At 36.9% G+C, this 26,802-nt stretch overlaps 3 protein-coding genes and 1 non-coding gene across 7 annotated transcripts; 1 reads left to right on the top strand and 3 right to left on the bottom strand.

Annotated features, from left to right (window-relative positions):
• Positions 1–321: 321 nt before the first annotated feature.
• Positions 322–5,545, bottom strand: LOC148694071 (uncharacterized). Its single transcript, XM_088700358.1, has 5 exons — positions 4,995–5,545; positions 4,858–4,902; positions 4,296–4,598; positions 3,350–3,522; positions 322–741 (listed from the first exon to the last, which is right to left on the bottom strand). The coding sequence occupies exons 1-5, from the start codon at positions 5,203–5,205 to the stop codon at positions 577–579; spliced, it is 897 nt and encodes a 298-aa protein (XP_088556484.1). The 5' UTR covers positions 5,206–5,545; the 3' UTR covers positions 322–576.
• A 3,034-nt stretch (positions 5,546–8,579) lies between these two features.
• Positions 8,580–13,874, bottom strand: LOC137739889 (uncharacterized). 4 transcript variants are annotated; one of them, XM_088700357.1, is made up of 9 exons: positions 12,709–13,754; positions 11,289–11,333; positions 10,699–10,992; positions 10,319–10,438; positions 9,950–10,030; positions 9,786–9,846; positions 9,651–9,704; positions 9,441–9,564; positions 8,580–9,017 (listed from the first exon to the last, which is right to left on the bottom strand). In XM_088700357.1, exons 1-6 carry the CDS (start codon positions 13,601–13,603, stop codon positions 9,818–9,820), a joined length of 1,464 nt encoding a protein of 487 aa, XP_088556483.1. In that variant the 5' UTR covers positions 13,604–13,754; the 3' UTR covers positions 8,580–9,017; positions 9,441–9,564; positions 9,651–9,704; positions 9,786–9,817. The 4 variants fall into 4 exon arrangements, with proteins under 4 accessions (XP_088556483.1, XP_068335727.2, XP_088556480.1 ...); XM_068479626.2 differs by lacking the exon at positions 11,289–11,333 and having other exon boundaries at positions 12,709–13,874; XM_088700354.1 differs by lacking the exon at positions 11,289–11,333 and having other exon boundaries at positions 8,580–8,968; positions 12,709–13,795.
• A 2,426-nt stretch (positions 13,875–16,300) lies between these two features.
• On the bottom strand, positions 16,301–17,433 carry LOC137740995 (allene oxide cyclase, chloroplastic). The gene is made up of 3 exons (XM_068480802.2): positions 17,332–17,433; positions 16,934–17,055; positions 16,301–16,827 (listed from the first exon to the last, which is right to left on the bottom strand). Exons 1-3 carry the CDS (start codon positions 17,357–17,359, stop codon positions 16,423–16,425), a joined length of 555 nt encoding a protein of 184 aa, XP_068336903.2. The 5' UTR covers positions 17,360–17,433; the 3' UTR covers positions 16,301–16,422.
• Positions 17,434–18,610: 1,177 nt separating this feature from the next.
• Positions 18,611–18,681, top strand: TRNAG-CCC (transfer RNA glycine (anticodon CCC)). Its single transcript has one exon. It is a non-coding gene; the product is annotated as a tRNA-Gly (tRNA).
• Positions 18,682–26,802: the final 8,121 nt, after the last annotated feature.

Here is a 26,802-nt window from a genome sequence, read left to right as displayed (position 1 = left end):
GGCATACAAATTGATACACGACTAGATGACCAATGATGATCAAAGTTATATTAAGTTTATCCCACCCACATATCTTCAAAACGGTTTCTCACTGCGGTTAATTATACTTATTAAAATGTGGACAGGTCGCACATGCGTTGTTGATACTATTAATACTTTGAGATGATGTTGATATGCAATCAATATAATCTATCATCAATAAATTAGATAATAGTTAACCGCACTGAAAAATGACTTAGCCCTTAATTTCCCAAGATTAAAGTTTTTACTCCAAGATCTTCATATTTCGAATCCTATTCAAAAGCGCACAAACAAAAAGCATAAGTGAAGCCCAAAGATGTCAGCCAATTTGAACATAACAAGAACAAAACGTTAACATCATCAGTGACTCAAAGTATTACTACATAAAACGTAAACATAATAATACATTGATGGATTGTTCTTTTTTCTTCCTCTCTGCAAAAGATTTCTCAAAAGACACAGAGAATCTCTGCTTTCACCCTGCAAATATTCACTTCTCTTTCTTCTTTTTTTACCATATTAATAATTTCAGCTCCTGATAATAATTTAATTTTCTCAGTACCCTTTGAGATTCAGATGAGAAAGAAAGTTATTCTTCTTGTTTTTTGGTCTATGTTTCTCTCTGTACCTTGTTCTCATCCATGACAAGCACCCACCTAGCCTGCACTTCTGCTTTTCCTTTTCTCTTTTTGTTTCTTCTTTTGTATCTTCCACTTCCACCTGCATTTTATGTAGCAACATACATAAAATCTCTTTCCTTTTATTTTCAATTGCATCCTTTATATATTACGAAAACTAACAAAAAGTCCAAAAAAACTTCTCTTTTAATGAAAAATCATTTTTAAATGTATAGTGAATAGTACCAGAGAAAAGTATAAATGTGGTTTTTCGTTAAAAATGAACAGTACTGTGAGTGTTCTGTTAAACCTCTCTTATATATTTGGTAATTTGATAAGGAAAGTAATATAAAATAAAGCAACAAGAAGCGTCTGGTATATGAAAAAAGAAACCCCTTTAACCTAGTTAGTTTCTCTCGCACTTAAAATATCAGGGACGGTTCTAGTTTGTACCTGACCTAAATTTAGATGGTGCAAAATTTAGTTGATTTTGGAAGAAAAACTTAATATGTTGATTCCTATCTATCTATCTCACTCATCAATTATATTACGTAATAATTGACATAGACATACGAGAATATGTCATGGTTGCTTGGGGCTAGATGGAGACTAACAATTTCAAATGAAGTGTAGTGTTAGGTCAATTGCTAGAGTAGACTAGTGTCACTTTCTGTAACCATCAGTCACCATGGTAAATCACACGGTCTCGGACGCAAGAGAATCCGCTCCGGACCTTAAGTGTCCGGAGCCTCATCATCAAATCATCTGGACCGTAGAAATTGAATCCAACGGTCTCCATTAATTCATTTTTTTGGTCCAACATACACAACCAACGATATTGATTTGACTTGCACACCAATCAGTGATCCAGATGTCTTGATGAGAAGGCTCCGGTCACTAAGATCTAGAGCGAATCCTCTTCCATCTCAAAGACCATCAAATGACAATCTCCATCACAAACATGTACAAGTTGATGATCACAAACCCTAGCCAAAAGTTTGAAAGGACATGACTCAGTCACCTAGTCCAAAGATGCAACAAATTGGAATCGGATCCCACCCAAATAAACTGAGCCTTCTGAGCAAAGGATCCGAGTCGTTGAAATTTGATCCAATGTCTACAAACAGGGGGCCCTCTAAAAGATGTAATAATTGTAGTTGTTGGATCAAATTTCAATGGTCTGAATCCTTTGATCCTTAAGCTCAGTTTATTTGGGTTCGGAGGGGATCCGGTTCCCAACAAATTTGCACTTAAATAGTGAAATCATCAAGTAACAAACCCTGAAACACATGACCATCTTTTCCAAAAAGATGAACCAATAAATAAGTGATGGGGCATTTTCAGTGAGGAATCCGGATCCTCGTCGGATTTTTTTTTGTGAGGACTCCGGAGATCCGTTAATTGTGTCCGTTCATCGTATATCGTGCGATCAGAAATCATATTAAATTTATTTATTTAAAATTAAACACAAATAATACCTGATAAAAACTGAGAGCACGATGTATGATAAATGAACGCGATTCACGAATCCTCAGGATCCTCACAAAGAGGATTCAGAGAGAACCCTGCTGGTTAAGTGAGAATCCGAAAGATCAAAACCGGTGGGGTTGTGTTGGGGGGTGGGGAGAAAAAAGTGAAGAATCCTTTTTAACATTTGCACTGAAAGAATTTTCAGGGTTTCCACACAAAAACAAAAAGGTCGTGGTAAAAAAGGAAGAGGATCTTCTCCGAATTCATTTGTGGAGATTCTAGGGATCCTCACATTCCAGCCATTCTTCGTATATCGTGTGATCAATTTTCATCATGTACTATTTATGTTTAATTTTAAATAAAAAATATCAAATGATTTCTAACCGTACGATGCACGATAAATATCTAAGATGTAAAGATTTCTAAAATCTTCATAATTTGAATCCGTATGGGATTCAAATCCGGTAAAAAAGGAACACATAGTTTCTGCATAATTCTAAAAAAGGAACACGTGTTCTGCATAATTCTAAAAAAGGAACACATAGTTTCTGCATAATTCAAGGCAAAAAGTTAAAGCGAAGTGGTGGTGGACGTGCAAATTGTCTTGCAACTTAGAGAGGATAGAAACTTATCTACACTCGAGATAATACGATTGCCAATATCGCATATTAATAATGTATTGTCACGTAATAATCATGTAGTATTACAAAAGGACGAGTCTAACTGTATTTGATACTATTGGACTCCATGTGAAATTGTGAATACAACTCCTAATGCACACGGTCCGACACACTGTGACAGCTTACCCTACCCAAAGTTTTTCTTTTCTTATTGGAGGCAAAATGATATTCCGAGAAGAGAGTTTATGTGCTGGAAAGCACATAAAACCAGAGGGACCAATTCAATCTGCTAGTCCCCCACCTTGAAGGGAATACTCTATTTTTTATGACACCGAACGACCTTCATTTAATTGTCCCATCTTCAGAAACACATCATTAATTAAAAACACGAGAAACGCTGCCGGCATCCCAAATGCATATCATGTAATCGGTCACAAATTTTTAATAAAATATTCAATGCAAAGACAATAAACAAGCAATAAAATGTATACAGTTGTCCTTCTAATCTTGAACAGTTTATAAATCGGTTTTATTTGTGCTTATTTCTCTGTTATTAGTCTTAAAAACCTACAACATGGCTAACTCTTAAGCATTTTGTTACAAATATGAGCAAAAACATACCTCTTTATCAGATTTTGATTTTGCACTTGTTTTAGACGAATCTCCTCCTCGAAATCGATTTGACGATCTCACTACGATCGGAGGGGTTGAAGTAGAGCTAGGACAACTACTTGAACTCAAATCAGGAGGAGTGCTTTGAGTTCCCACATCTCTCATTCCATCTATTTGCTTCTCTGCATTAAAAATAAGTTGTGATTGAAGTTGTAATTATCATTCCATGAGAAATGAAGTGATTTTTCCACACCTCGTTTAGATTGGGCCTTTGAATTGAATAAAGGCTAGTTTTAGATTGTTGTGTTTTTTTTTTTTTTTTAAAGTGCTTTTCTTAAAATTGTTTTTGTTGTGGTTTAAGAATAATGTAAAATAAAACAATTAAGTGTTTGATAAACTATATGTTTAAAAGTGTTGCAAAGATGAAAAACAATGTAAAAGCGATATAATTATATATAATGACAAATATGGACATGATAGTGGTTGTGACAGTGGTGGTGGTGCCAATAATCGGGTGTGGTGGTTTAGGTGCAAAAGTAACAATGGTGGTAGGGGCGGCGACGTTGGCGAGAAATGTGGTTGTGGCTGTGGTGGCAATGGTGGCGGCGTGATTGTGGTAAAAATGGTGGTGTTAATGGCGGTGGTGATGTAAGAGGTTGGGGTTTGTAATTGTAGGTGGTGATCACTTTGTTCTTCAAAGATAAAATGTGTTAAGTCATTTTTAAAAATTATCAAGGGTATTACAAGAATTAAAAATATTTATTAAAATCCCAACTCCACTTTTATTAAAGAGGTTATTACTTTTAAAATAAGCAAAACGTTTTATTTTTACCCAACATTTTTGTATAGCTAAACTTTGAAGTGAAACAGCTATTGGTGAAACAAAAAAGCAATATTAGAAGAAGCAAAATACAAAAATAATTAGATGTGTGAAAAGAAAGAAAAATGACTGAACCTGGAATTGGAAATTGACGAGCCAAATCTTCTTTTGTAGGATTAGAAAAAGGCTTGGCAATGTTGGTTGTATGGATTGGTCTCGAGTGGGAAGAGTAAACAAGAGGTGCAGACATTGTGATTCGATTCGTTACGTTTCGAAACGATCTTCCGCTAAGTGTTTTTGCAGATAAACACTCCATTGGAACCTGCCCTGATAGAGGGTTGCATATGTATTTCTCTGCTTCGTTCCACTTTGAATTCAAAGCAAACCCTTCCGGTGATGACGTTTCCCAACTGTGATGAGCGGACCTTTCCTGCAACGCTGCGAGAACAACACAAAATCTGGTATATTAGTCCGGCTGTGGAACAAACGTCTGCTTTTTAATAAAGAAAGCAAGAATAAAGATGAGACGTTCTGCACAGAAAATTTATATTAGTCTGGTTTTGGAATCGACGTCTGTCTTCCTTTGTTATTTAAGAACGTTAATAAAGACCGAACGTCATGCACAAAGAATTTTTGAGCTGTATATAACAATTTGAATTTGAACTAACAACATGCTTTCACGATCATGATTTCGTACCTTTGAGGGCTGTGGTGAATGAGTACGTTGCTGGGTCGATTTCATCTGCCAAAAAGGAGGAGTTTTTTTTAATTTTTTTTTTATGAGAAATGGTGGATTAAAAAACTCGGTTTTGAGTGAAGCAGAGAGAAGGGTACCTCTTAAGTTATAGCCAGGGGAAGAAGCAGTGCTGGAGATTGTAATGTTTGATCTGAAAGACCTTGTGTCCTCTCTGAAGCTTCGAATGTAAGAAGCCGAAAACCTTCTAGACTTCGGGTTTTCGCGGCTGATTCTGGCCTTCACAGCCCACTCTTTCAGGTTGAACTCCGGCTCGTCTCGCCTTCTCGAACCGTATGGTGAGTCTTCCATGGTGGAGATCAAATGGAATGAGCTTTTCTTCTGACTTTTCAATTTGGAATGGTCTTCTTTTAAGGGGTTTGAGTTTTATAATTAATAAGCATGAAAACATGCAGACTTCCAAATTCTGTAAAAATGTGCTTCTGTTTGTGGGAAGATGTAGTTTAAATGAGTTTTATATTTGTGTGGGATTAAACATGTCGGCATACGATAGGCTTGGACATAAGCAATTTGGCTAAAACAATGTGACTTCAAAGTTTGAATTGCACCAGTGTAATTTTGGCTGAGTTAGAATATCGCTCGAATAAAAAAGAGTAGCACATGAAATAAGTATTGCCACTTTGGCTGCCAATGATACACTCACACACGCACATAAAGGGTAAAAATTCATTCGCTTTCTCCTTCCAAAAGAGCTCGACCAAAAACAAGAAAGAGTGAAGGGAAAAGCTGCAGACTGTAGTACAAATTTTGAGACTAAAGATTGTATTTTTACCTGTTCAAAATTATACACGGTTCTATAACTTTATGGTATGATTTTCAAATACTTGAATCGAGGGTAAATTCTTTAGGGTGTTTTTCAAAAGAAAATACGTGCATTGATATTGTCAAAAAAATACATATAACATATTTGTACGTTTGTTGGTCACAGTGATATCGACATATTACAGATAAAATATCAACAGTCCGTCATTTGAAAAGAAAAATACTCCTATGGCCAAAGAGATACAATCATGTCACCAATTCATCAAATGGCAGGACAAGTGATTTATTTTTTAAACACGTGACAAACATTTATTGGACGAGTGACGCTGCTTAGATTATATCTTAATTGAAAGAGATAATCTTTCCTACACAGACTATAGTTTTCCTATGCTTCTATTGGATTTTTTACCAAATGGAAAGGTTGAAAGATGACAATTCACCACTTCTCTGCGGAGAGCCAAAGATTTGAGAGATGTACGTGCGCAAAACTGACAACATAATTGGTATAAAGAATCTCAAAATTCATATATAAACGCTGGAATGTGGGGTCATATGGTAAGCAATTTTGGTTTGTAGCTGTGCTTTATGAGAGGACTAGCATTGCAAATAGTACGATGGTGTTGAATTTTTTGGTATCAAACAGTCCAACCAAATTTAGCATTTGAAAATGTGAGTGCATTATGTAGTGCACCCAATTTTCGGAGGCAGATTTTGTCTGCTCTTGTGTTTGAGTGTCCTTTTTATCTTTTTTTTTATTTGTACGATCACGATTAAATCACGTCAATATTTTATATTTCTATTATTTTTTTGTCCTATTATCTCTATAAAAAAAATCAATATAAAATATTAACGTGGCTTAATCGTGATCTCACAAAATAAAAAAAAAAAAAGATAAAAAGGACATCTATTTAGGGCAGACAATCTGCCTCCCCAACTTTCCCATCTGGAAACTGCTGCCTCCTGGGAGTGAGGTCAGGGGAGATGTGATTTGATTACTTGTATGAATGTGTATAACTTTTTGACAGAAGTGTCAGGAAATTGAATTCAATCAGGTGAGCATAGGTATAGGGGTAACATGGGTTTTAAATTATGGAATTATTGCGATTTGGGATTGCCTAGTTGAGCAATTACGAGAGAGGAATGGAGTTGGGTGTCTCCCCTCCTTCCCATCCTCTCTTTCTCTTTCAGTTTTTTTTCTTCTCTCCCTCTGCGGAAAGGTAAATCAAGATGACGATGTGACTTAATTTTAAGTGTTCAAATAAGAAGAGAGGAACATGAGGAGAAAATGAAAGGAGAGAGAATTCAGATCGATGAGGAACTTACCTACGTCAAACATTGTTGTTTGGTGGTAAAAACGTATATGTTTAACTCTAAGTAGTATGACTATGGAACGTGCGTCCGTATTTTATTAAGAACATGTGGTCATCGGAGGACATGTCATATGTCGGGGATGGACACAACTTCTTTTGGCGCTAGAAGAACATAGGAAGACACTCGCGACCATGAAAGCAGCACACTGGACGGGCATGCTTCGATTGTCTCCGAGGCACAATTGAATGTAGATATCATGAATGTGCGGGGATACTAGATCAAGAAGCCTATGCAATACATCATTAATAATGTGTCGATACTACTGTAGCCAATAAAGCAGACATAAATGTTACTGATATATTATCAACAACATTAGCGACGCGTCCCTTTGAAGCACAGCAAGCGTATAGAGAATTTTTATAACAGAAAAATATGACCAAGCAGAATATATATTATCCTACATAGTGCAAATATCGGCCTATTATTTACCTCACCTCTCTAAGTCTAAACCAATGGGATTATGACAGTGCATAAAACTTGTGATATATGAAACCAAATGTTAAAATCACATCCGGTTTTTTTTATAATTTTCTGGGGAAATGGGTTTTTTTAAAACAGCAAATAAGTTGATCAAGCAAGCAGATAACAATGTGGGGTTGCTTTCGGTGTGGCCTGGGCCTGCATCTGGATCTCGCTGGAAAGAAGAAAAAAGTGTGGATAGAAAGAACCGGAGAGCAGACTCTGTGTGTCTCTTACACAGAGAGAGAGAGAGAGAGAGTGAACCTCTCTCTGTGTGTGGGTGTGTGCGTGTGAGTGTGTGTGGCTGTGAATTTCCATGTCATGTGATTGTCAACATCCTCATCATCCCTGTCAAGGGAAAGGATTCCTGTCTGGATTCCTTCCTCCTAATCTATCAAATCTGAAAATTCAAACCATTAAAATTTGATTTAACGGTTAAAATTATTATAACTTTTAAAGAGAATTCATTTTTGTAACTGTTTTATCAAATTTCAATGATCCGGATTTTCGAACATAATAAATTAAAAAGACGAGATCTGGACATAATCCCTTTCCCTCCTCAAGCTATCCTCAAATTATGGGGATGCCTCACCCCCGCTGGAACCCTTCTCATCATGGTCGAGTTTTGTCTGCTGTGTATGCAACGTAGGTTTCAGGTGCGGTCCAAACCACCAAACCACCAAACCCCACCCCACATTTAATCTCTAAATCTTTCACTGCGCATTTCGAGAGGAGGAAGGAGGAAATAATCTGGTCTTATCTGGATATTATTTGTCCGTTTATTTTCATTTTTGGCTAAGGTAATTACTGTCCTTGTAAATCAAAGATGTCTGTTAAATCCAACACTTAAAAACATTTGTTTCCAGAGAAAATTCAGCTGTGAATGGCAAGGTCTCACAGAAAGGAGAGAAACTTGACAATAACGACAGCGTTGCTATGACGTTATTCCAAACTAATCAAGCCCTGTCATGTGGAAAAATTAAATACAGGAAAATGCTCGTTTGAGTTGAGATACCTCCACAATAGAATTTCAGTTGCAAGTTCACGACAGGAAGTGGGGGTTTTACTAATGCTGATGAAAACTAGTATATTTTCCATTTCCATATCATCAACAGCAGTACTAGACAATCGCAAGGATAAAGTTCAACAAAAAGCGTTATTACGCAGAGTCAATATGTGGATAGAACTGCGAAGTTAGACGCGTTATTACAGACCTTGCAAGCTTTAAGAACTGAAAGTCTCGTAAAGTCTGGAGTTTCATCCATATCAGTCTCAAACCTTGCTAGCTGTCTCATAGCTTCTTTTACCTTTGGCGAATGCACTTCAGTTCTCCAGTTGACAACCTTAGAATAGAGACATGCTCGACAGAGGCAACACAGAAGGACCAGCAGCGAATACGTTCAGATATGACAAAGTTGTAGCTCATGGAGTTAGGTTGAACAACAGAAGTAGCCTTCAGTTGCTGAAAGGAAGCAATGGCACACACCCAACTGGTACCGATTCCATACCACCTAAAATGGAGGGGAAAAGATTTATGTAGCGATGCAAACCACACAACGATAGCAAACATTAAGAAACCAATACAAGATTAAAGTCAGACCTTTTGGCCCCTTAAATCCAAACCACCTAAAATGGAGGGGAAAAGATCTATCCTTGTTATTGGTTACATAAACAAGCTCTTAAATCCAAACACAAGTATTTGAGAATAGAATGGCTACTTTGGCCGAAAACCCTTTGGCCCCTCATGGACTCACTATCTTAGACTCCGCTGTTAAACACTTATACATTAGCACAAAAAAGAGTCTCAATCTACATGATCTCTACACTACCATGTAGCAAATGAATGCAAACTATCATTGAAATCCACAGCCCATAGTCTGAATTAACTTCTTTTGATCTTTTCAATTACGAAAAATTTAAATGACAGTGCATACCTTCAACAGCTCAGCATTCTCAAAGTCTTTATCACTTTAGGGTAAAGGGGAAACTGCAGCTCCTGACTTTGGTAATATAGACAACGCAAGGGACCATGGAAATCAAAGAACACAAGAAGGGCACCTACAAAAATCAAAATATGAGTTAAGACTCCATACTAAAATACAGAGTAGACATGACAACTTGTTTCTGAGTCCTGGTAACATTACCCCAGGTTCACAATCATACTGGCAGAGCTCCTTTAAGCCCGGAAGTCAGAAGTCCTGAGAAGAAACCAGCTTAGATCACAGCCACAGAAGAAAAAATATATATTTGAGTGAATAGATTCAAGACAAACTGCTCACCAATTAGAAAAGGTGGGTGTAACTATGCAACTTCAAGAAATCGCATATGTGTACAAGCTTCCTGCTTAATACAATCACATATGACGATTAGCCTTTTATCTATATTTCAAATCCAGCAACACTTATTGCATATAAAGTACAAGGAGAAGAAAAAAACCACATACCTTGTCCAAGAATCAAAATAGCATTTGCAGCCATAGGAATAAGATCTTGAATTTTTTCACTGGCAAAAACTGTGAGAAGAACTAGCACAGAAAAAAGAATTGAGTGTGAAACACTGAAAATTAAAACCAATAAGGGGCATATGACCTCGACTTTCAAATTATAAGGTAAATACAATGCAAACGACCCTATCAATTAGGGGATCATTGGGTGCAAATGTTTGATGACCAAGTTTGGACCTCCACTGATGATAAAATTAAAACAATATCACAATCTCATAGAATTACAGAAAAAACGAGAAAATTTATTTGACATGTTACAATGAAAGATACGACATGATTTCAAATTTAATGAGTAAGGACAATGAAAACCTGAGACATGAATCAGCTTTTCCTCACTGTCATTTTTCTCATTTTCCACAATATCCACGTCAGATGCCAACATCATCTGCACAGAATTATATCCATCTGATGCCCAAACAGATTGAGTTCCTGCAAAGTGATGGCAGGTTTCCAAGTTTTTCAGAGGGCAATGAGATAGTGAAGAGTAACCTCATGGTTGAATCTATCTCTAAAGTTTAACATTAAGTGTTTCATTCATAAAAATACAAACCAAGCTACATCCCTACAATTATCTGCACAATAAGATCATCTATTTCAATTGTTTCCATACTGCAAATCCAAAAGACCTTCGGTGTTCCAACATGTAAGCATGAAAGATATTTAAAATGGAATGGGTAGGAGAAGCATACTTGAATCTATATCAGGAAGAACAGCCAGCTTTTGCACTTTCATAATGTGAGGCAAATGCTGCACGCAAGAAGTTATTTCTGATCCAATTATAGGACCGGAGAGGTGCAAGATGCGTAAACCTCCATCTGAATCCAAGATTAAAAATTTGTTGGGGGACAGTGCTTCAATAGAAATTGCCTTTGCTGGTATTGTTCTTTTCGATTTTGAGGTTTCAAAATCCTTTCCCTTGAATTCCACAAAACACACTCCCTCTTCACAAGAGTCTTGGTTCAGTTTAACACACCTCTGCTTGACTGCAAGGTTAAACACAGCGTTAGAGACACTAGTAAATTAGCTAAGGGCAAACAAGTTCATATGAATCTAAAACCAAGAATCAATCGAAGTCACTTCCATCTAAAATGGACAGGTGCAGTTATCTGGTGAACATACTACAGAACTATACTACAGTAGAGAATTTTCGAGGGGATCAAGGTTAGAATCTGTCTATGAGCTACAGATTCCAATTCGATGATAAGAAAGTTAAGTTACTTTTCTAATCAGTGATTTACCATCTAGAGGCATCCTTATGATTTTAACCAAAGGACAGCACCCTGCTTATATGAGTAGCACCCATGTCCTGGTAAAAAAGAAATACCTAAAAAACAACTTGTCAGTGGAAATTACAGATAAACACATAGATAAGTTACAAGTAGTTCAGGCTTAAGAAACAGGCCTAACTAATGTAACACAAATAGATATGTTACAACTAAAGTTACAACATATAATGGAAAAGATCTTGTTTACAATACAACCCTTCCTCTCACATTTAATCCATAACGTGCTGGTGATAGACCAGTCATTGTGAGAAGGAGTTTGGGTACAACCATAGGAACACAAATTTCAATAAGGTATCGGATGTGCATAAAGATCCACGGGTATATGGTATTGGTTTAAGACAAAGTGATCATGACACTTTCATAGTAGCAAGAACACTGAAAAAGCCTGATACCAAGATTTCAACGTGGTAATACAGGACTGTTTTGTTAAGCCAATCATGGTAGGTCACTTCAAATCCCAATCGTGATCTTTCAGATTGCATGTATAAAATCAAATTTGAGAACCACATTATTCATGCACTTGACCAAATGATGGAATCCCTTTTTACTTACACACTGCATATAAAAGTACACTAATTTACTAGAGGATCCAACCTCATCTTAGTGGCTAGTTAATTTACAAAATATATCTAGATAGTCACTCTAATGCAGTTAGGGGATGCCTATGCATACGATCTTTCATCATCATGAACCCTAAATTTAACTCAAGACTGAAAGTCGTGGGCTGAAGGAATGCTAACCTCATTTCTTTGTTTTTTCGGTTTTCGAATAGAAACCCCTATTCTAAAAACCCGAATTACTTCCCACCGTCAAACCTTGACCCTAGCACTCCCAAAGTGTTAACACCAATATGGATTTCAACAACCTTCCAGCCATCCAAGTTTAGCCTTTTCCATCATATGCAAACAATAAGACTCATATGCAATCCTTGAAACTTCCAAGAAAAACCTACACTGAATATTTATGACCTTTTGAATCCTCTACCGTGCCTATGCATTTACGAGTTAACACATTCACCTTCTTTCACAATAAGGATTGCTCAAACTATCAACACTACCTAAGTTACATAAATAAATAATAAAAAAGCCTATAATTAGCTTTGAAAAAACAAGGCCAATGGGGGAAAAAATAGCACTTAGAAGTTAGCAGTGTGTTAAGCTATCCTTATTGGTTATATGGTTATCATAAAGCCATAGGATTTGCTTAAGTTCTCGATAAATTTAGAAGACCTATAAAGCTTTCATCTTGCAAAATGTTAGATTAAAAGTTCCAGCATCCAACTCTATTAAGTACCAACTCAACAAAGAGCAACAGATATGTCATATGTACAGAGAACGTTTGCAATCTTGCATTTTCTGCATGAAAGGTAAGATCAGCAAAAGTAAAATCAAAATGCAGAATTGGCTTACTTACCAGAAACATAATTCCTATCATTCTTCCCGCATGAGTTACCACTGCAAATTATCTCCAAACTCCCCTCAACGCCACCACATTTACTGCCTCCATGCTTATTTCCACAATCGCCCACATCACTATGCACTTGGTCACCAATCACCCCATTAGGCAAGCCCAAATTTCGGCCCTCATTTTTCGAACTTGAGCTCAAATTCTTGGCCTTTCGAACACGCCCTTTAACAAGCTGCCTCAAGTTGAAAACCCTAACTCCATTATCTTCTCCTAGGATCAAGAACCCAAACGAAATGCTAATCGACCAAACGAGCTTGCAACACTCAATGACAGCACACCTCATCAACTTCACAACCACCCCATCATCGCCATTGTCGTCATCGCCAACTGCTTTCACAGCAAAAACCGAAATCTTTGAGCTCGAAACTGAGTACATGGCGAAGAAATTGACGGACCCGGCAAGCTTAATCGAAACCCCATGATGGGCATCAACCAAAACCCCCAATTTCCCATCAAATTTCACCCCTTTCTGGGTGCAAACAACTTGAGCCCTCACAAATTGCTTCTGGTTCTGCAGAATGTAGAACCTGAGCAGGACCTGGGACCCACCTTTGTGAGGGCCGGAGGCAATGAAGAGGGTCCGGGTGTTGGGGCTAGAATTAGGGTTTTGCAGAAGGAGGAAGGTGGAGGATGATGAGGGAGGGGCAATTAGGGTTTGGGGAGGAGGGAGGGAGGAGAGGGAAAGAGGGGAGGGGAGAGAGGGGTAGAGAGAGAAAGTGGAGTCAGAGTGCATGAGGGCTAGAGAGAGAGAATGGGGTTCAAATTGGAGGGAAGTTATTTGGGGAGGGGAGGAGAGAGAAGGGTTTGGGAGGCTGAGCTTGGAAGCTTGGACAATTACCATTAGAAGAGGAGTGAGAAGAAGAAGAAGAAGAAGAAGATGATGAGACCCCAACAAACAAAACCACCACAACTGCCTGTCTGAGATTTTTGTCAGTTGGGTTGTTGGAGGAACAAGAGGAGCATTGTCTTTGAATTTTTGTTCTTTTGGGTTTGGTTTGGTTTTGGGGGAGGGTTTGAGATTTGATACTTGTAATTTGATGGGAGATCCAAAGTTGCAGAAATAAGTCTAAAGGTTTAGGCTTGCTGTCAATTTGCTAATCCTGGATTATTATATTTCTTAAGTAGTCATGTTGTCCACGTTAACAAGGTTTAGAACAATTTCCCTTTCTATTTCTGGATAAATTATTAGAAAAAGAGTCCTCGCTAACGGACAGGGATCTTCTCCGGATCGTTTTTATAGGGATCCAAAAATTAATTAATTGTGTCCGTTCATCATACATCGTGCGGCTAGTTTTCGTGAAGTACTATTTATATCCAATTTTAAATTAAAATTTTAAAATAATTTCTAATCGTACGATGTACGATGAATGCACACAATTGATTGATCCTCCAAATCTCCACAAAGAGAATCCGTAGAGGATCCTATTCCCTCGTTAACAAGGTTTAGAACAATTTCCCTTCTATTTCTGAATAAAATATTAGAAAAATGATGGAGAAAGATATTTATCTTTTGCAATTATAGGAAAGTAAATTGATTCAAATGCATAAATAAATCATAATCTTTGATAGACTAGCTTAACTTACTTATTGTCCTGAGATCGAAATACTTTAAATTGATCATAATTTAACGTATTGAGCGATTTGCGCCATCTTATAACTTAACTAATAATCACATCATATCTTGTATCAAATAATTAATTAACCTAAAATTTAATGAATGTTTCGGTGTGATGTACATTACCACATGGACTATCAAATTTACTTATTTTGGCATAGGGTGAAGTGCCGATTTAGTCATTGAACTAACACCTCTGTGAAAATTAGGTTCCTGAATTATTTTTTCGGCAAAATAAGTCTTTAAATTCATTAAAAATTGTTAATTTCATCCCTACTATTATATTCAAAGCTATTTTATCCAATTTGTTGTCAACTTAAGTCACTTAACACACTTTAGAGTGTAATACCATCATTTTCTTGCCTATAAGCTCTTAACATTTCATATAGGTTGTGAATCTAACGTCTAATTTACTCTCCAAAGTTAACTTACACTATTTCTTATAAAATAAAACTACCAGTTTACCCTCCAAAGTTAACTCCATACACTATTTCTTTATGAAAAACTACCAATCTAACCTAAGTAACATAACTTCAATTGAATATAGTAGCTTGTAATATAATATTAGGGATGTAATTGGCAGATTTTTATAATTCAATGACTGATTTTTCTGAAAAAAAATAGTTTAGAGACCTAGTTTTCACTGAGGTAACAATTCAAGGATTAAATTGACAGTTCACCCTTTGGAATATCATGTCATGTCCGGAATTCACTTGCATTCACTTCAAGCCAAGTTAAAAAAAAAAAATTTATCACACTTGTCACTTAGTAGTATGGTCTAATAGTATTCTTCTTTACTTGTAAGTGAGATGTCTTTAGGTTCGATTATCGTCAAAGGTAAATTTAAATCACATTATGAGGCTTAGCCTCACTCCACACCCTCTTAGTGTAGATAATATTATTTATTCAAAAAAAAAAAAATTATCACACCTAGTAATAAGATGGACACTGATTTTGTTGCCAAGTTTGGCCTTCGAGGGATTCTAACATGTAATCATATTTATCTCACTAGCATTGTGACATGATACATACTAATGGCGGTATTTTTGGTGAGCTTGGCATCCTAATGGGCTTCTTAATATCCTAATAAAATGAAAGGGCGAATAGTTTTGTAGCATAGTTCTTTGTTAATTTAACTCTTGATTACAAAAGAGAGAACAAAAAACTTCCTGGCCTCTAAAGGCCGATTCGATCTTTCCTCCTCCACCTCTCTCTTTTCTCTTGTGGTCTCTCTCACCTTTCTAATGGTTTCAGGCCCGTTTGGTGGTTTGGAACATGTTATTTTTTTTTTAAATTGGACTTGTAACTTAGCTCATGCTTGATGAGCTTAATTGTAACACAGATTAGATTCGGAATAAAAGATTGAGCTCATAATAATCTGGGTTATGTAACTTGACACAACCCATGGGTTATGAAGCCAATCCCCTTAGCCTTCGTCGCCATCCTCTCTTCTTTCTCTGTTCAGGCGACAAAGTCTAGCGTTCATCCTCAACTTCGGTCACAATTTCGGCGAGTTGACATCTTTACAACGTTCTATAAGCATCGCGAGCGTTGTGGTGTGTCTTAAGCGGCATCGTGAGTTGATTATTCGATGGGTTGCGAGGGTTGTTGCAGAGAGAGATGGATGTTGGTTGTTGTATGCTTTTATTTATTTCAATCCGAACCAATCCGGTTAAGTTGTTTACACCAAATTAGGGACAACTTTCCCAACCTCTTCCTTCCAATTCTAGCCTAACTATTCCAAAATACATAACCTATCATGTCCAGTCCATCAAACGGTAACCGCTTTTTTGATATAAACTCGTGGTGGTTGGGCTCTTCATATTCGTCTTTATCTAGTTTGACTCTTCTTGGAGATAGGAATTGTTTGGTCATATTTCTGAGATTCATCTCTTGAGAGTGTTACTAAACAAGCATCAAAAGTTGTCATCTCACTTGATATATAAAATGCATTGTTCAAAACGATACATTGACTTCAAAACACACAAGACATTTAATTAAATACCATATTCATCCAATTCCTCTCATTCGTACTACAATTCTCATCAGTTGGTGAAGTTGGACACGGTGGCATGGGCCTCACAGGCCTTGGCAGCAGGGCTGGGCTCCACACCAGGGCCGGGCTCCACAACCTTCACATTTGTAAGCTCCTCAGGCAAATCCTCAATCCCCTTCAGAGAAAATGTGTACAAAATCTTGAAGGGGAACAAAATCTGGTGCAGCTTCACCTGCCCGTACACCCCTTCGAAAATCCCAGACCCACCAGTCACAGCCAGATACGTGTCCTCGTAAGTCAAGTACGGCCCCTGAACCGCCACGTGGCCGTAGTTCCCGAAATAGAAGCTGTAAATTGCCTCGTATCGATCTCCTTTCTTCTCCGGCTTGTTTTCGATCAAAATGCAGATTCCCGCCGTTATCCCCAATCGTTTCTGAAGATCTCCGGTGTAAATCTGCAATTACATTCAGACAACGGAGGTATATTAGCAAATGTAAACCTAATCCAATGAAATTTTATTTGTAGACATAATTTTTAAAGGAAAAGGAAAAGGAAAATACTTTGTTAGTGAAGGGCACAAGGTCTCCGAGGGCATGCACAGGTTTCTGGCTTAAACTGAGATACGCAGGGCTTGAACGATCTCGCTCGTTGATCTCGTACACGTTGAGTTCTTGAACTTTTGCTGCAGAAAAAAATGAAACAGCAACGTTTACCATCAATTCAACACAATATGCGACACATTGACTCAATTAATATCGTGCACAAGACTATCACATTTGCTGAATTTCAAACAAGATAGTATTTACGTTGACGGATGTCCGTGAACAGAAATGATGACGAAAAAACAAACTACCGAGACACGAAAGTTGAGTTTCGAGAAAACTAGAGGGTACTACAGGGACGAAAAACGTGTTTTAGCTGTAAGGTTATTGCGAAAGAAAAATGAAGAAACACTAACTGGGTCTTGAAGAGCTTGAGCAGGCCATTGCAGGAGTCTTTTTTTTCCTCTCAGTTGGAATTAGCAAACAATGTATCGTGTTGTGGGGAAGTGGAAGAGACGGTGTTTATATAGAGGGTGAAAAAAATTGATTCATGGTGGCATTTGATCACGTGGGGTTTTTGGGTAAGTGGACTGTCGGTGAAGTCAAAGGTCTTCGTCAGGATGTGAACTCGATGAAATGAGATAAACATGTGAAGAAATTGGGAATTGAAAAGTGGCAACTATTATGGCCGGTGGAGCCTCCCAAGCGGTGGCCAAGCAAACCAAACGTGCACAAAACAAGTCAAAGAGTCAAAAGCAGTCTCCAATCGTTGTAATGCGGAATTAACAGTTGTAGTATACACTGGTGTATAACATGCATCGAATAATTGAATGTTAAATGTACGAACAATAATTTAATGATTACATATTGTATGGTATACACTAGTGTACAGTAAAAATCTCGACACTCAACTTCAAACAACAATAAATTATGCTTGGCTTTATCTATTTATAAGTTTGATGTTCGTGTCAACTCACAAGTTGACCAACATACGAAATGTACGGGTTAAAATAATAGTTTTGTTTCAATCTACCACTCACGTGTAGTTAAAATAATAGTCAATTGATAGGTAGCTCAACACATAAAATAAATATGACTTTTTAGCTAAAATGATTTTTGTTATTTGGTCCCTAATAATGAAAATCGATAGAAGTAGTTATTGAGTTTGTCTATCGTTAATTATTTGGTCTTTCCATTATATTTTATGTTAGTATGATGATGTGGCACATGAGTGGTCCCACCAATCTAATCATGTGTCACCACGTGGATTACCACAAAAAATTCTTCTTCTTCTTCTTCAAAAAAAAAAAAAAAAACAAACCTTAACAAAAAAAAAAAAATCGTCATTGAACTGGTGGGACAACTCATGTGCCACATCATCATATTAACTATATTTAACGAAAACCTAACAAAAGAACCAAAATGATTTATGATGGACAAACTCTATGACTATTTCTATTGATTTTTCATTATTAGAGATCAAGCTGCTAAATTATATCAATCTTATGAATCATTTTGGGTAACAAATATTTGAATGGTTTTATGAAAAATATTTATATTCTAATCATACATACATTGGAGCCTATATTGGAATAGATTTCGAAATGTCCAAAATTAGAACCCAACAAATGGATGGTGGAAAATTGGGCATGGGCCACTTGTTATTAATAAAAAACAAGATGCCCAAACGGGCAAGCGCATCTGGTGTAGTGGTATCATAGTACCCTCCCACGGTACTGACCAGGGTTCGATTCCCTGGATGCGCAATTCCTACCTTTGTTTTTCTTTTCCTGAAATTTATTGTGGTTTGGTTTGATTTCAAACGATTTTGGTTTTCGGTTTGGGATTAACTTATAGGTAAAGCCCGTTAAAAAATTGGGCTTACCTTACAGGTCTGTTTCGATTTACAGTTCCCAACCATTCTTTTAATTTTATTTTCATAGTTTTCTTCAGTTTGTTTTGGCCCCCAAATGAGAGAGGCCTGCTTCGATTTACAGTTCCTAACCATTCTTTTAATTTTATTTTCATAGTTTTCTTTAGTTTGTTTTGACCCCCAAACGGGAGAGAAGAACAATTAATGGTAAGTAAAACCCAAATTGATAACCACCATACTAAAATTCAAGGAAATCATTTTAGGGTTTGTTTCAAAACCAAAGGGGGAAAGTAAATCCCAGCAACCAATAACCACTATACATTATATAGGGTTTGTTTCATGTATCAAAACAAATTTTCTAATTAAATTGATTTTTTTTTTTACATTATGCAGTTCGGTTCGTTTCCAAATATTAACCAAAACCAAAACCAAAACATTATTTTAGCTTTCGGATTTGTTTCAAACCTAAATCGTTTCAAAAATGCAAAATTCAAACCATTCAGTAAGTCCATTTTGATCCATGTTTCGATTTCAATTTTTGGTCCGAAGCACCCACCCCTATTTGCCTCATTCTTTTGGAAGTAGGATTTTTTATTTTCCCACCAAGTATAGTTTTACTCATATGTATAAACTTTTTATTTTGTATTTTTCTGAGTTATTTATGCACACAGTTTGAACTATGAGTATATATAATCGATAGGAATGCAGTAATTTCTACTTCCAAGGAAGAAGAATTGCAACGTTTATTAATAACTATATATTAATGTAAGTAGAATGAATATCTAGTGTCGTTTAAGTATGTGGACAAATAAGCTTCAAGTTATTTATACGAAATTGGTGTCACTCAAACTAAACGCATACAACGAATACCTATCAGTGGGAAACGTGTGGCCATTTAGTCAAATACATGAATACCCTACTTTAAAACCATTCTAAAATGTAACCATTCAAGCATTTCAAGGTGATGAGAGTAGAAGCATGAGATCATTTAACCTATTTTTGTAAAACTTTAATATTCGATGCGAAACACCTTCAACACCATACGAAACTTGCACATAATGTTGTATAATTGACACAAAAGGTCATGCTGACGATACCTTTATCGTCTCTTGAAAGTCTGCATTGGACTCGACACATAAATTTGGAATGCTTTGGTCCAACCAATTAACTCGATTTCCCTTCCATCTTTATGTGTATGCTGGTGCATATAAATCCAAAGTTTGAATGCCGAAAAACCCTGACACGCCTCGATCTCGATATTCCCTGAATACCAAGATAGGCACGTGCTGGCTGACACCCGAGGGTGACGAAAGCCATTTATTGAATGCAAATGCTGAAAACAAGGAATAGATAAGACTTATAAATGTAAAAAAATAATAATAATGAATATGCATTTAAGGAACATGTTCAAAGCACACATCTAATCTAGAATGTTAAATGAAATAATATAAAATTGAATGAAACAAAGAACGGGTCTTACACTGAGAAAACTCGAAAAAGCTAATGCGGAAGTGCCTGGACGCCGGGATTATATGCCTCGATTCTAAGTCTTGAAGGGGCACAAAACAAACATGAGTGAATCAAGTTGATATATATATATATATATAATAAAACAGGGATCAACATACTAACCCTCTAGTTTTTTGAAAACACATATAACATGATAATATAGGTTTTCCGAAACCTAGCATGTCGTGCAATGTCTCAAAACATATCTTGTATAGATAATAATCACTAATGAATGTCCAATATCCCTCCAGGCCCCATGCCAGCTCCTCGTCTCTGTGCAAACAGCCAGAGGAAAATTACCCCCAGGCCCCATGCCAGCTCCTGTCCATGTGCTAATAGCCAGAGGAAAAACCATTCAGGCCTTGTGGCAACACCATAACCGTCGCTCAGGACGGACTGGCATCTATCCCTCGTCCCATAGCGGAATTAGGACGACTAGGTAAGTACAAAACCACTGAACATACATGTATTGAAAAGCAACTTCATAGTATAAAGTCATCCATCATCTATACTATGAAGAGGTGTTCGAAACATGTTCTATATATTATATCGTCATCCATCATATATCCTATAAAGAACATGGGTTATAGGAAAAATAGTAATAATTCAAACTAGCCTCAATAAGCATGTTATCTCATAAAATGTAATCATTAAATCATGCTTTTTATGTATGCATTTCTATTATTCAAACATGCATTTTTAGAAGGGGTCTACTCACAATACTTCGCCACCGAAGAGCCACGCAATTAGCGAAGACGGAAACGCCACAAATAATTATCCTTAAGCACATAAAGGGTACACTTACTCAAACTCTACTCAAATGATGTAATTTGGGAAAACAGACATCAGAAACGAGTTCAGGACGTTGAAATTAGCCTAAGAGGGGTCCCAAACGAAAACCCAAAAAGTCATTGGTCAAAGTCAACGTTGACCATAGACCGGTCAAGGTCAAAGTCAACACTGACCTCTGACTGGGTCGGGTCAAATGGTTTGGAGTTGGGTTTGGGTTTTAAAAGAGATTGGGCTTGGGTCATAAAGGCCTAAGGTTTTGGTTTCAAAAAGGACTTGGGTTTTAATGGGTTTGGAACCTGGGCTGGACCTAAAGCCTGGGTTCGCCTTAAAGGCTTGGCCCAAGGGCTTGGGTTGGGCTGCAAGGTTTTGGACTGGGTTCAAAGGATCTGGGTTGGGTTTGATCCGTTTTCAAGCCATGTTTTTGGCCAGTTTCTGGGCATCACTTCAAACGCCCATAACTTTTTCGTTACTTAACGAAATCAAGTGAAACAAAAATGAAGTTATAGTTCTCGACGAGATAAAGATAATGGGACCTCGCATGATAGCTAACTTGCAGTGGTTTGGCCGGAAAATGCCTCAAAATTCTTAGAGGTTACCTAAAACTGGGTAAGATTCAAATGGATATAACTTCTTCAATACTCAACGAAATTGGGTGATTCAAAAATGAAAGTTGTAGTAATCAATGAGATGAAGAGATTGATACCTTGCACGCTGGCCAACTCACAGTGATTTGGCTGGAAATTTCCTTGAAAAGGGCCGCGCTGGTCGAAAAATTTGGAAAAGCTACTCCGAGCTATTTTCTGCAATTCACACTTATACACCACTTAAAACAAGCTTTGATCTAACCCTAAAACACAACCCAAGGGGTTCTAGAAGTTAAAGCTGACTAACGTCGGAAAAATACGAAACACGATGGATAAGATGATGAATAGTACTGGTCAAAAGGAAAAGAAGGGTTTGTGGTGTTCTTTCTTTGAATCTTAGTTCGTAGGGGTGATGCTGATGGTGTTGCAGGTAAATGGTAAGGGTGTGCGTGTGGGTGGATCGGAAGGTGAGAGGGTTTCGAGAGAGGGAAGGGAGAGATCACAGAGGGAGAAGAGAAAGAAAAGAGAACTGAGAGAGAAGAGAAAGAGCATTGGAGACAGGAGACATATATCAGGGGTGGGCCGCTTGGGCACACTATTTAAGACCCAAAAATCATTTTTTTATAAAATTTTTAGGGGATTTATGAAATTACACTTTAATTCGGAGGTGGGGTGTAACAAACCCCGCCTTACACCTAGTGAGAAAACAAGGACAAAAACAAAAAAAGAAAAGAAAGGAAAACCCTGCCAAAAACAGATACGATAAATGTGGTGATGGGTTTCATCTTTATATACAAGAATAAAACACAACAACACAAACAAACACCCTTTTCAACATTAAGCATTCCAATTGTGTTTGTGTTTGTGCTTTTGCATTATTTGGGAGAGAGTTTCAAACACGATTTGGAGTGGTTTAGTTAGTCTATTGGAGATGCTTTTATCGAGCAATAACTGTTACTTCTCATAATCCAATCATAGTGTTATTTTACTGCCCTTCCGTTTGAACTCTACATGCTTAAACACGCTCCTATGTAGTAGTCAGACTAAACAGATTTGAATTATGTCAGAGTCGATCCTACAAAATTATACCCCTTTAATAGTGACTTGTAAAACACAATATGTTTGGTTTAATAAGTAACGTCCCAATATTTGTAAGGTCACCAAACATGGACTAGCACATTAATCCAATGCAACTAAACTACCCTTGTATCATTCTAACCCTATAATACAAGACTATACAACCAAACACTAAACCCGTTCTATACAAGTCTATTTCCTTCCGCCAGGATCAAGCCACCAACCTACGACTACTAATAGTAAAGTTCCTTTAACATAAACCTGTAGTTTCTCACTTTTTCTAACACACCCTGATCCTAATATCCTCCATATACCAAGGTGGGCACATGCTAATCAACACCCGAGGGTGACGAAGCCATTTTAACATGCATGCAAGTTATGAAGAAATGACGAATGTAAATAATATATATAAATTTAAATATAATGAAATATGCAAATGCAGAAACGTGTTCAGAGCATACAACAAATCAAGAATAGTGTGAAAGAAATATTATAAGACAATGAGATTACAAAGAAAGTAGGTTCTACACTGAGAGGTGGACTCGAAGCTACTGATACGGGAATGCCTCAACATCGGGATTGTACGCCTCGATTCTAATTCCTGAAGGGGACGCAAAACAAAAAGGTGAGTGGACCAAAGTTTATATTAATAATACTAAGTAAAACTATTTTTCTTTTGAACATACTAACCCCCTGTTTTGAAAACATTATATAATACTACATAGTATGTTTTTTTGAAAACCCTAACATGCCATGAAATATTATAAGACAATGAGATTACAAAGAAAGTAGGTTCTACATCGAGAGGTGGACTCGAAGTTGTTGATACGGGAATGCCTCAACGCCGGGATCGTACGCCTCGATTCTAATTCCTGAAGGGTGCGCAAAACAAAAATGTGAGTGGACCAAAGTTTATATTAATAATACTAAGTAAAACTATTTTTCTTTTGAACATACTAACCCCCTGTTTTGAAAACATTATATAATACTACATAGTATGTTTTTCTGAAAACCCTAACATTCTTAAACCAGTGTTCAGTAATGGTAACATAGTCGTTCGAAGGAAAATCCATAAAACTTTTGTAAATCATAAATTAGTGTACTTAGCTAGGGATATCATAGTCGTCCAAAGGCATAACCATCACCCAAAGGTGAAGTTGTATGACACTGGGTTACAACAGTGAAGAAATATGGTAGGTCCCATCACCCGAAGGTGAAGTTGTACGACTCTGGGTTACGCCAGGGAAGAAATATACATAACACATCGACACTAGCCATGGTTAATGAAGCTGTCCAACATTGGTTTCGCCAGTGAAGTTGGGAGTATGTCATAAATATCCTTAACTGTGTCCTTTGGCCATAGACGTATGCATACTCAGGTTGTGTGTATGTGCTGTATGAATACCCACTAGATAAACATCGAAGAACATAACCAAAATCTCATACCAAGTGTAAAATACCCAAACCTCATCATCTGAAATCATAATACATCCATCATGTGAAATCATAACTTCACATCTATAAATCTATCATATATCATAAAGCGTAAAAAGAAATGGTTCGTAAATATTTCGTAAATGTAAATACAATAAACCATAAATAAATCATGAAACCATGCTTTTCATGAATGCAAGCCTAGCATTTAATAAAAAAAACATGCAATTTAAGAAAGGGTCCACTCACAGATACTCCATCGTCGAAGAGTCGTTCGAACTAGTGAGGATGGGGTCGCCACTAACAAATGCACCTAAGCACATAAAGGGACCAATTAGTAAAACCCTACTAAAATGATTGAATCTAGGAAAACGGAGCGCGGATTTGAAATTAGGGCATCGAATTACCTTAAGAGGGATCCTGGAAAAATTTCGTAAAAACATGCAATTTAAGAAAGGGTTCACTCATAGATACTCCATCGTCGAAGAGTCGTTCGAACTAGTGAGGATGGGATCGCCACTAATAAATGCACCTAAGCACGTAAAGGGACCAATTAGTAAAATCCTACTAAAATGATTGAATCTGGAAAAACGGAGCGCAGATTTGAAATTAGGGCATCGAATTACCTTAAGAGGGATCCTGGGAAAATTTCGTAAAAAGTCAACACAAAGTCAACATAGAGGATATTCTAGAGAATATTCCCTCTTATTCTTCCCTTCTCTGGTCGCCAGAAAACCTCACTGAAAATCTAGGTTTTTGGTCGAATTTCTGGGCAATTTTTAAAGCTTAATAACTTACTCGTTTCTCAATCAAATTTGACCCATAATATATCAAAACGAAGATAGGAAAGTGTAGAACAAGATTATATCTATTTTGAAGCCGAATGGTTGCCGAAGATGGCCGAAAAATGGCTTGAAAGGTGACTAGTCTGCGGAAAAACTAAGGTATTCACTGAAAAAATGGAAAATTTTAAACATCCACTTTGTCAATACTCAACGAAATTGAGTGATTAAAGAACGAGAATCATATCTCGGTACGAGACAAATAGATTCGTACCCTCCTCGACGGCTAACTCGTCATGGTTTGGTCGAAAAATGGCTTGAAATCTGCAGAAGTCGTCGAAAACTGGGTAAACTTTAAACGTTCATAACTTCTTCAATTCTTAACCAAAATCGATGATCTTTATATGGAAATGAAGCTATAAATGAGATGAACACATTTGTACCAAATTGGGACTGAGTGGTGGCCAGGGTTGTCCGGCAAAAGCCTGTAAAGTTGTTGGTCAATCACTGAAAAACAATGGGAAAATCCTTCCCGAGAAGTTTTCTTGGTCTTGGTTCGATGATGGTGTTTTTTGGGTGGTGAGTGGTGGTGGTTGGTTCTTGCTTAATGGGAAGGGTATGTGGTGTCTGAAGATTAGGGAGGACGAGAGAGGTATGAGGGAAGAAAGATGTGACAGTTAAGAGAGGGAGAGTTTGTAGTAATTGAAAGTATAAAAAGAGAGGGAGGGAAGAATATCCAGAAAAAGAGGGAAGGGAATAGAGGACACCGGACAAATATATGGGCCTAGGTGGCTTAGAAAACAAAATTATAAAATATGGAACGGGAAAATATCTACGAACATAAGAGTATTGAAATGCCCTCAACGTTTCAAAATTCGTAAAATTTTCGTTATAGCTCCAAATTTAATTCTATTCACGCCTACGCATTCGTAACAACGAGTACTACGAGGATACATTAACATAATGGGTTATACGTCTCCTGATACGAGGGTCAACAAAAGTCTACGATTTCGCCTCAAAAGCCTTTTCATAAATTCACACTTTAAAAATTATAAAACCATAAAATTGGGGACGGGTTGTTACAATCTACCTCTGTTAAAATAAATTTCGTCCCCAAAATTTGAAATAATTTGCTATACGTAAAATACTCGAACATAGGAAGAAAATATATAAAGTAGAAATCAAGTTAAAGCGGTTGCATAAAAGATAATGTCATTCTGTCGTGATCAGATTGCAATTATTCCTCTTTCATGCCTCCAAGCTCATACCTTCTTTGTTCTTCAATATAATAGTATTGTGTAATACCTATATAAAAATATATAAAAAATAAAATATGTGTAACAACATAAGGTCAAAAATTTATACATATAATAAGGTGATGTCAAAATAGATATATAATAATGTAGAATTCAAATACTTGTACTGAATTTAAAATTGAAAGTGGAAAGGATTCACCCAAACATTTGTAACGTCAAAAAATACATATAATAATAATAATAATAATAATAATAATAATAATAATAATAATAATGTAAGTTAAAAAATACTTATGCTGAAAATTAAAACCTAAAATGAAAATGGGTCTCGTCTGAGCATTCGAAACGTCATGTACTCCGAGAATGTGTGTGTCTTGAGTCAAGTCCAAACCATAAATAATTAGTAACTACTACCATAGACATGCCTACTTGTCCACTTGCTTAACGAACCCAACGAATAAGCCATTGGTATTACAATTTGCATCCCGCTATACCGATAACTCACTATTGTCACAATAAGCAAGTAAACAATTCATGAGGGTGCAAAATACCACTTTGCCCCTCATTGTGAAAGTGTACA

Source organism: Pyrus communis, chromosome 9 (genome assembly GCF_041283825.1).
Source record: "Pyrus communis isolate YQ-2024b chromosome 9, ASM4128382v1, whole genome shotgun sequence".
Classification (NCBI taxonomy): Eukaryota; Viridiplantae; Streptophyta; class Magnoliopsida; order Rosales; family Rosaceae; genus Pyrus; species Pyrus communis.
The sequence above is the reverse complement of the archived record's forward strand: the minus strand, read 5'-3'. Positions and strand labels throughout refer to the sequence as shown.

Coding starts and splice junctions, on each gene's coding strand:
- LOC148694071 (XM_088700358.1), bottom strand. CDS start 5,205: ATGGAAGACTCACCATACGGTTCGAGAAGGCGAGACGAGCCGGAGTTC. Junction 3,523..4,295: donor TCGTCAATTTCCAATTCCAG/GTTCAGTCATTT, acceptor TTTTTAATGCAG/AGAAGCAAATAGATGGAATG. Junction 742..3,349: donor AATCAAAATCTGATAAAGAG/GTATGTTTTTGC, acceptor CATAAAATGCAG/GTGGAAGTGGAAGATACAAA.
- LOC137739889 (XM_088700357.1), bottom strand. CDS start 13,603: ATGGTAATTGTCCAAGCTTCCAAGCTCAGCCTCCCAAACCCTTCTCTC. Junction 10,993..11,288: donor GTGCTACTCATATAAGCAGG/GTGCTGTCCTTT, acceptor TTAACCTTGCAG/TCAAGCAGAGGTGTGTTAAA. Junction 9,847..9,949: donor TATTTTGATTCTTGGACAAG/GTATGTGGTTTT, acceptor TGTATTAAGCAG/GAAGCTTGTACACATATGCG.
- LOC137740995 (XM_068480802.2), bottom strand. CDS start 17,359: ATGGCCTGCTCAAGCTCTTCAAGACCCA. Junction 17,056..17,331: donor CTCAAGCTCTTCAAGACCCA/GTTAGTGTTTCT, acceptor TTTTTTCTGCAG/CAAAAGTTCAAGAACTCAAC. Junction 16,828..16,933: donor TTGTGCCCTTCACTAACAAA/GTATTTTCCTTT, acceptor ATGTAATTGCAG/ATTTACACCGGAGATCTTCA.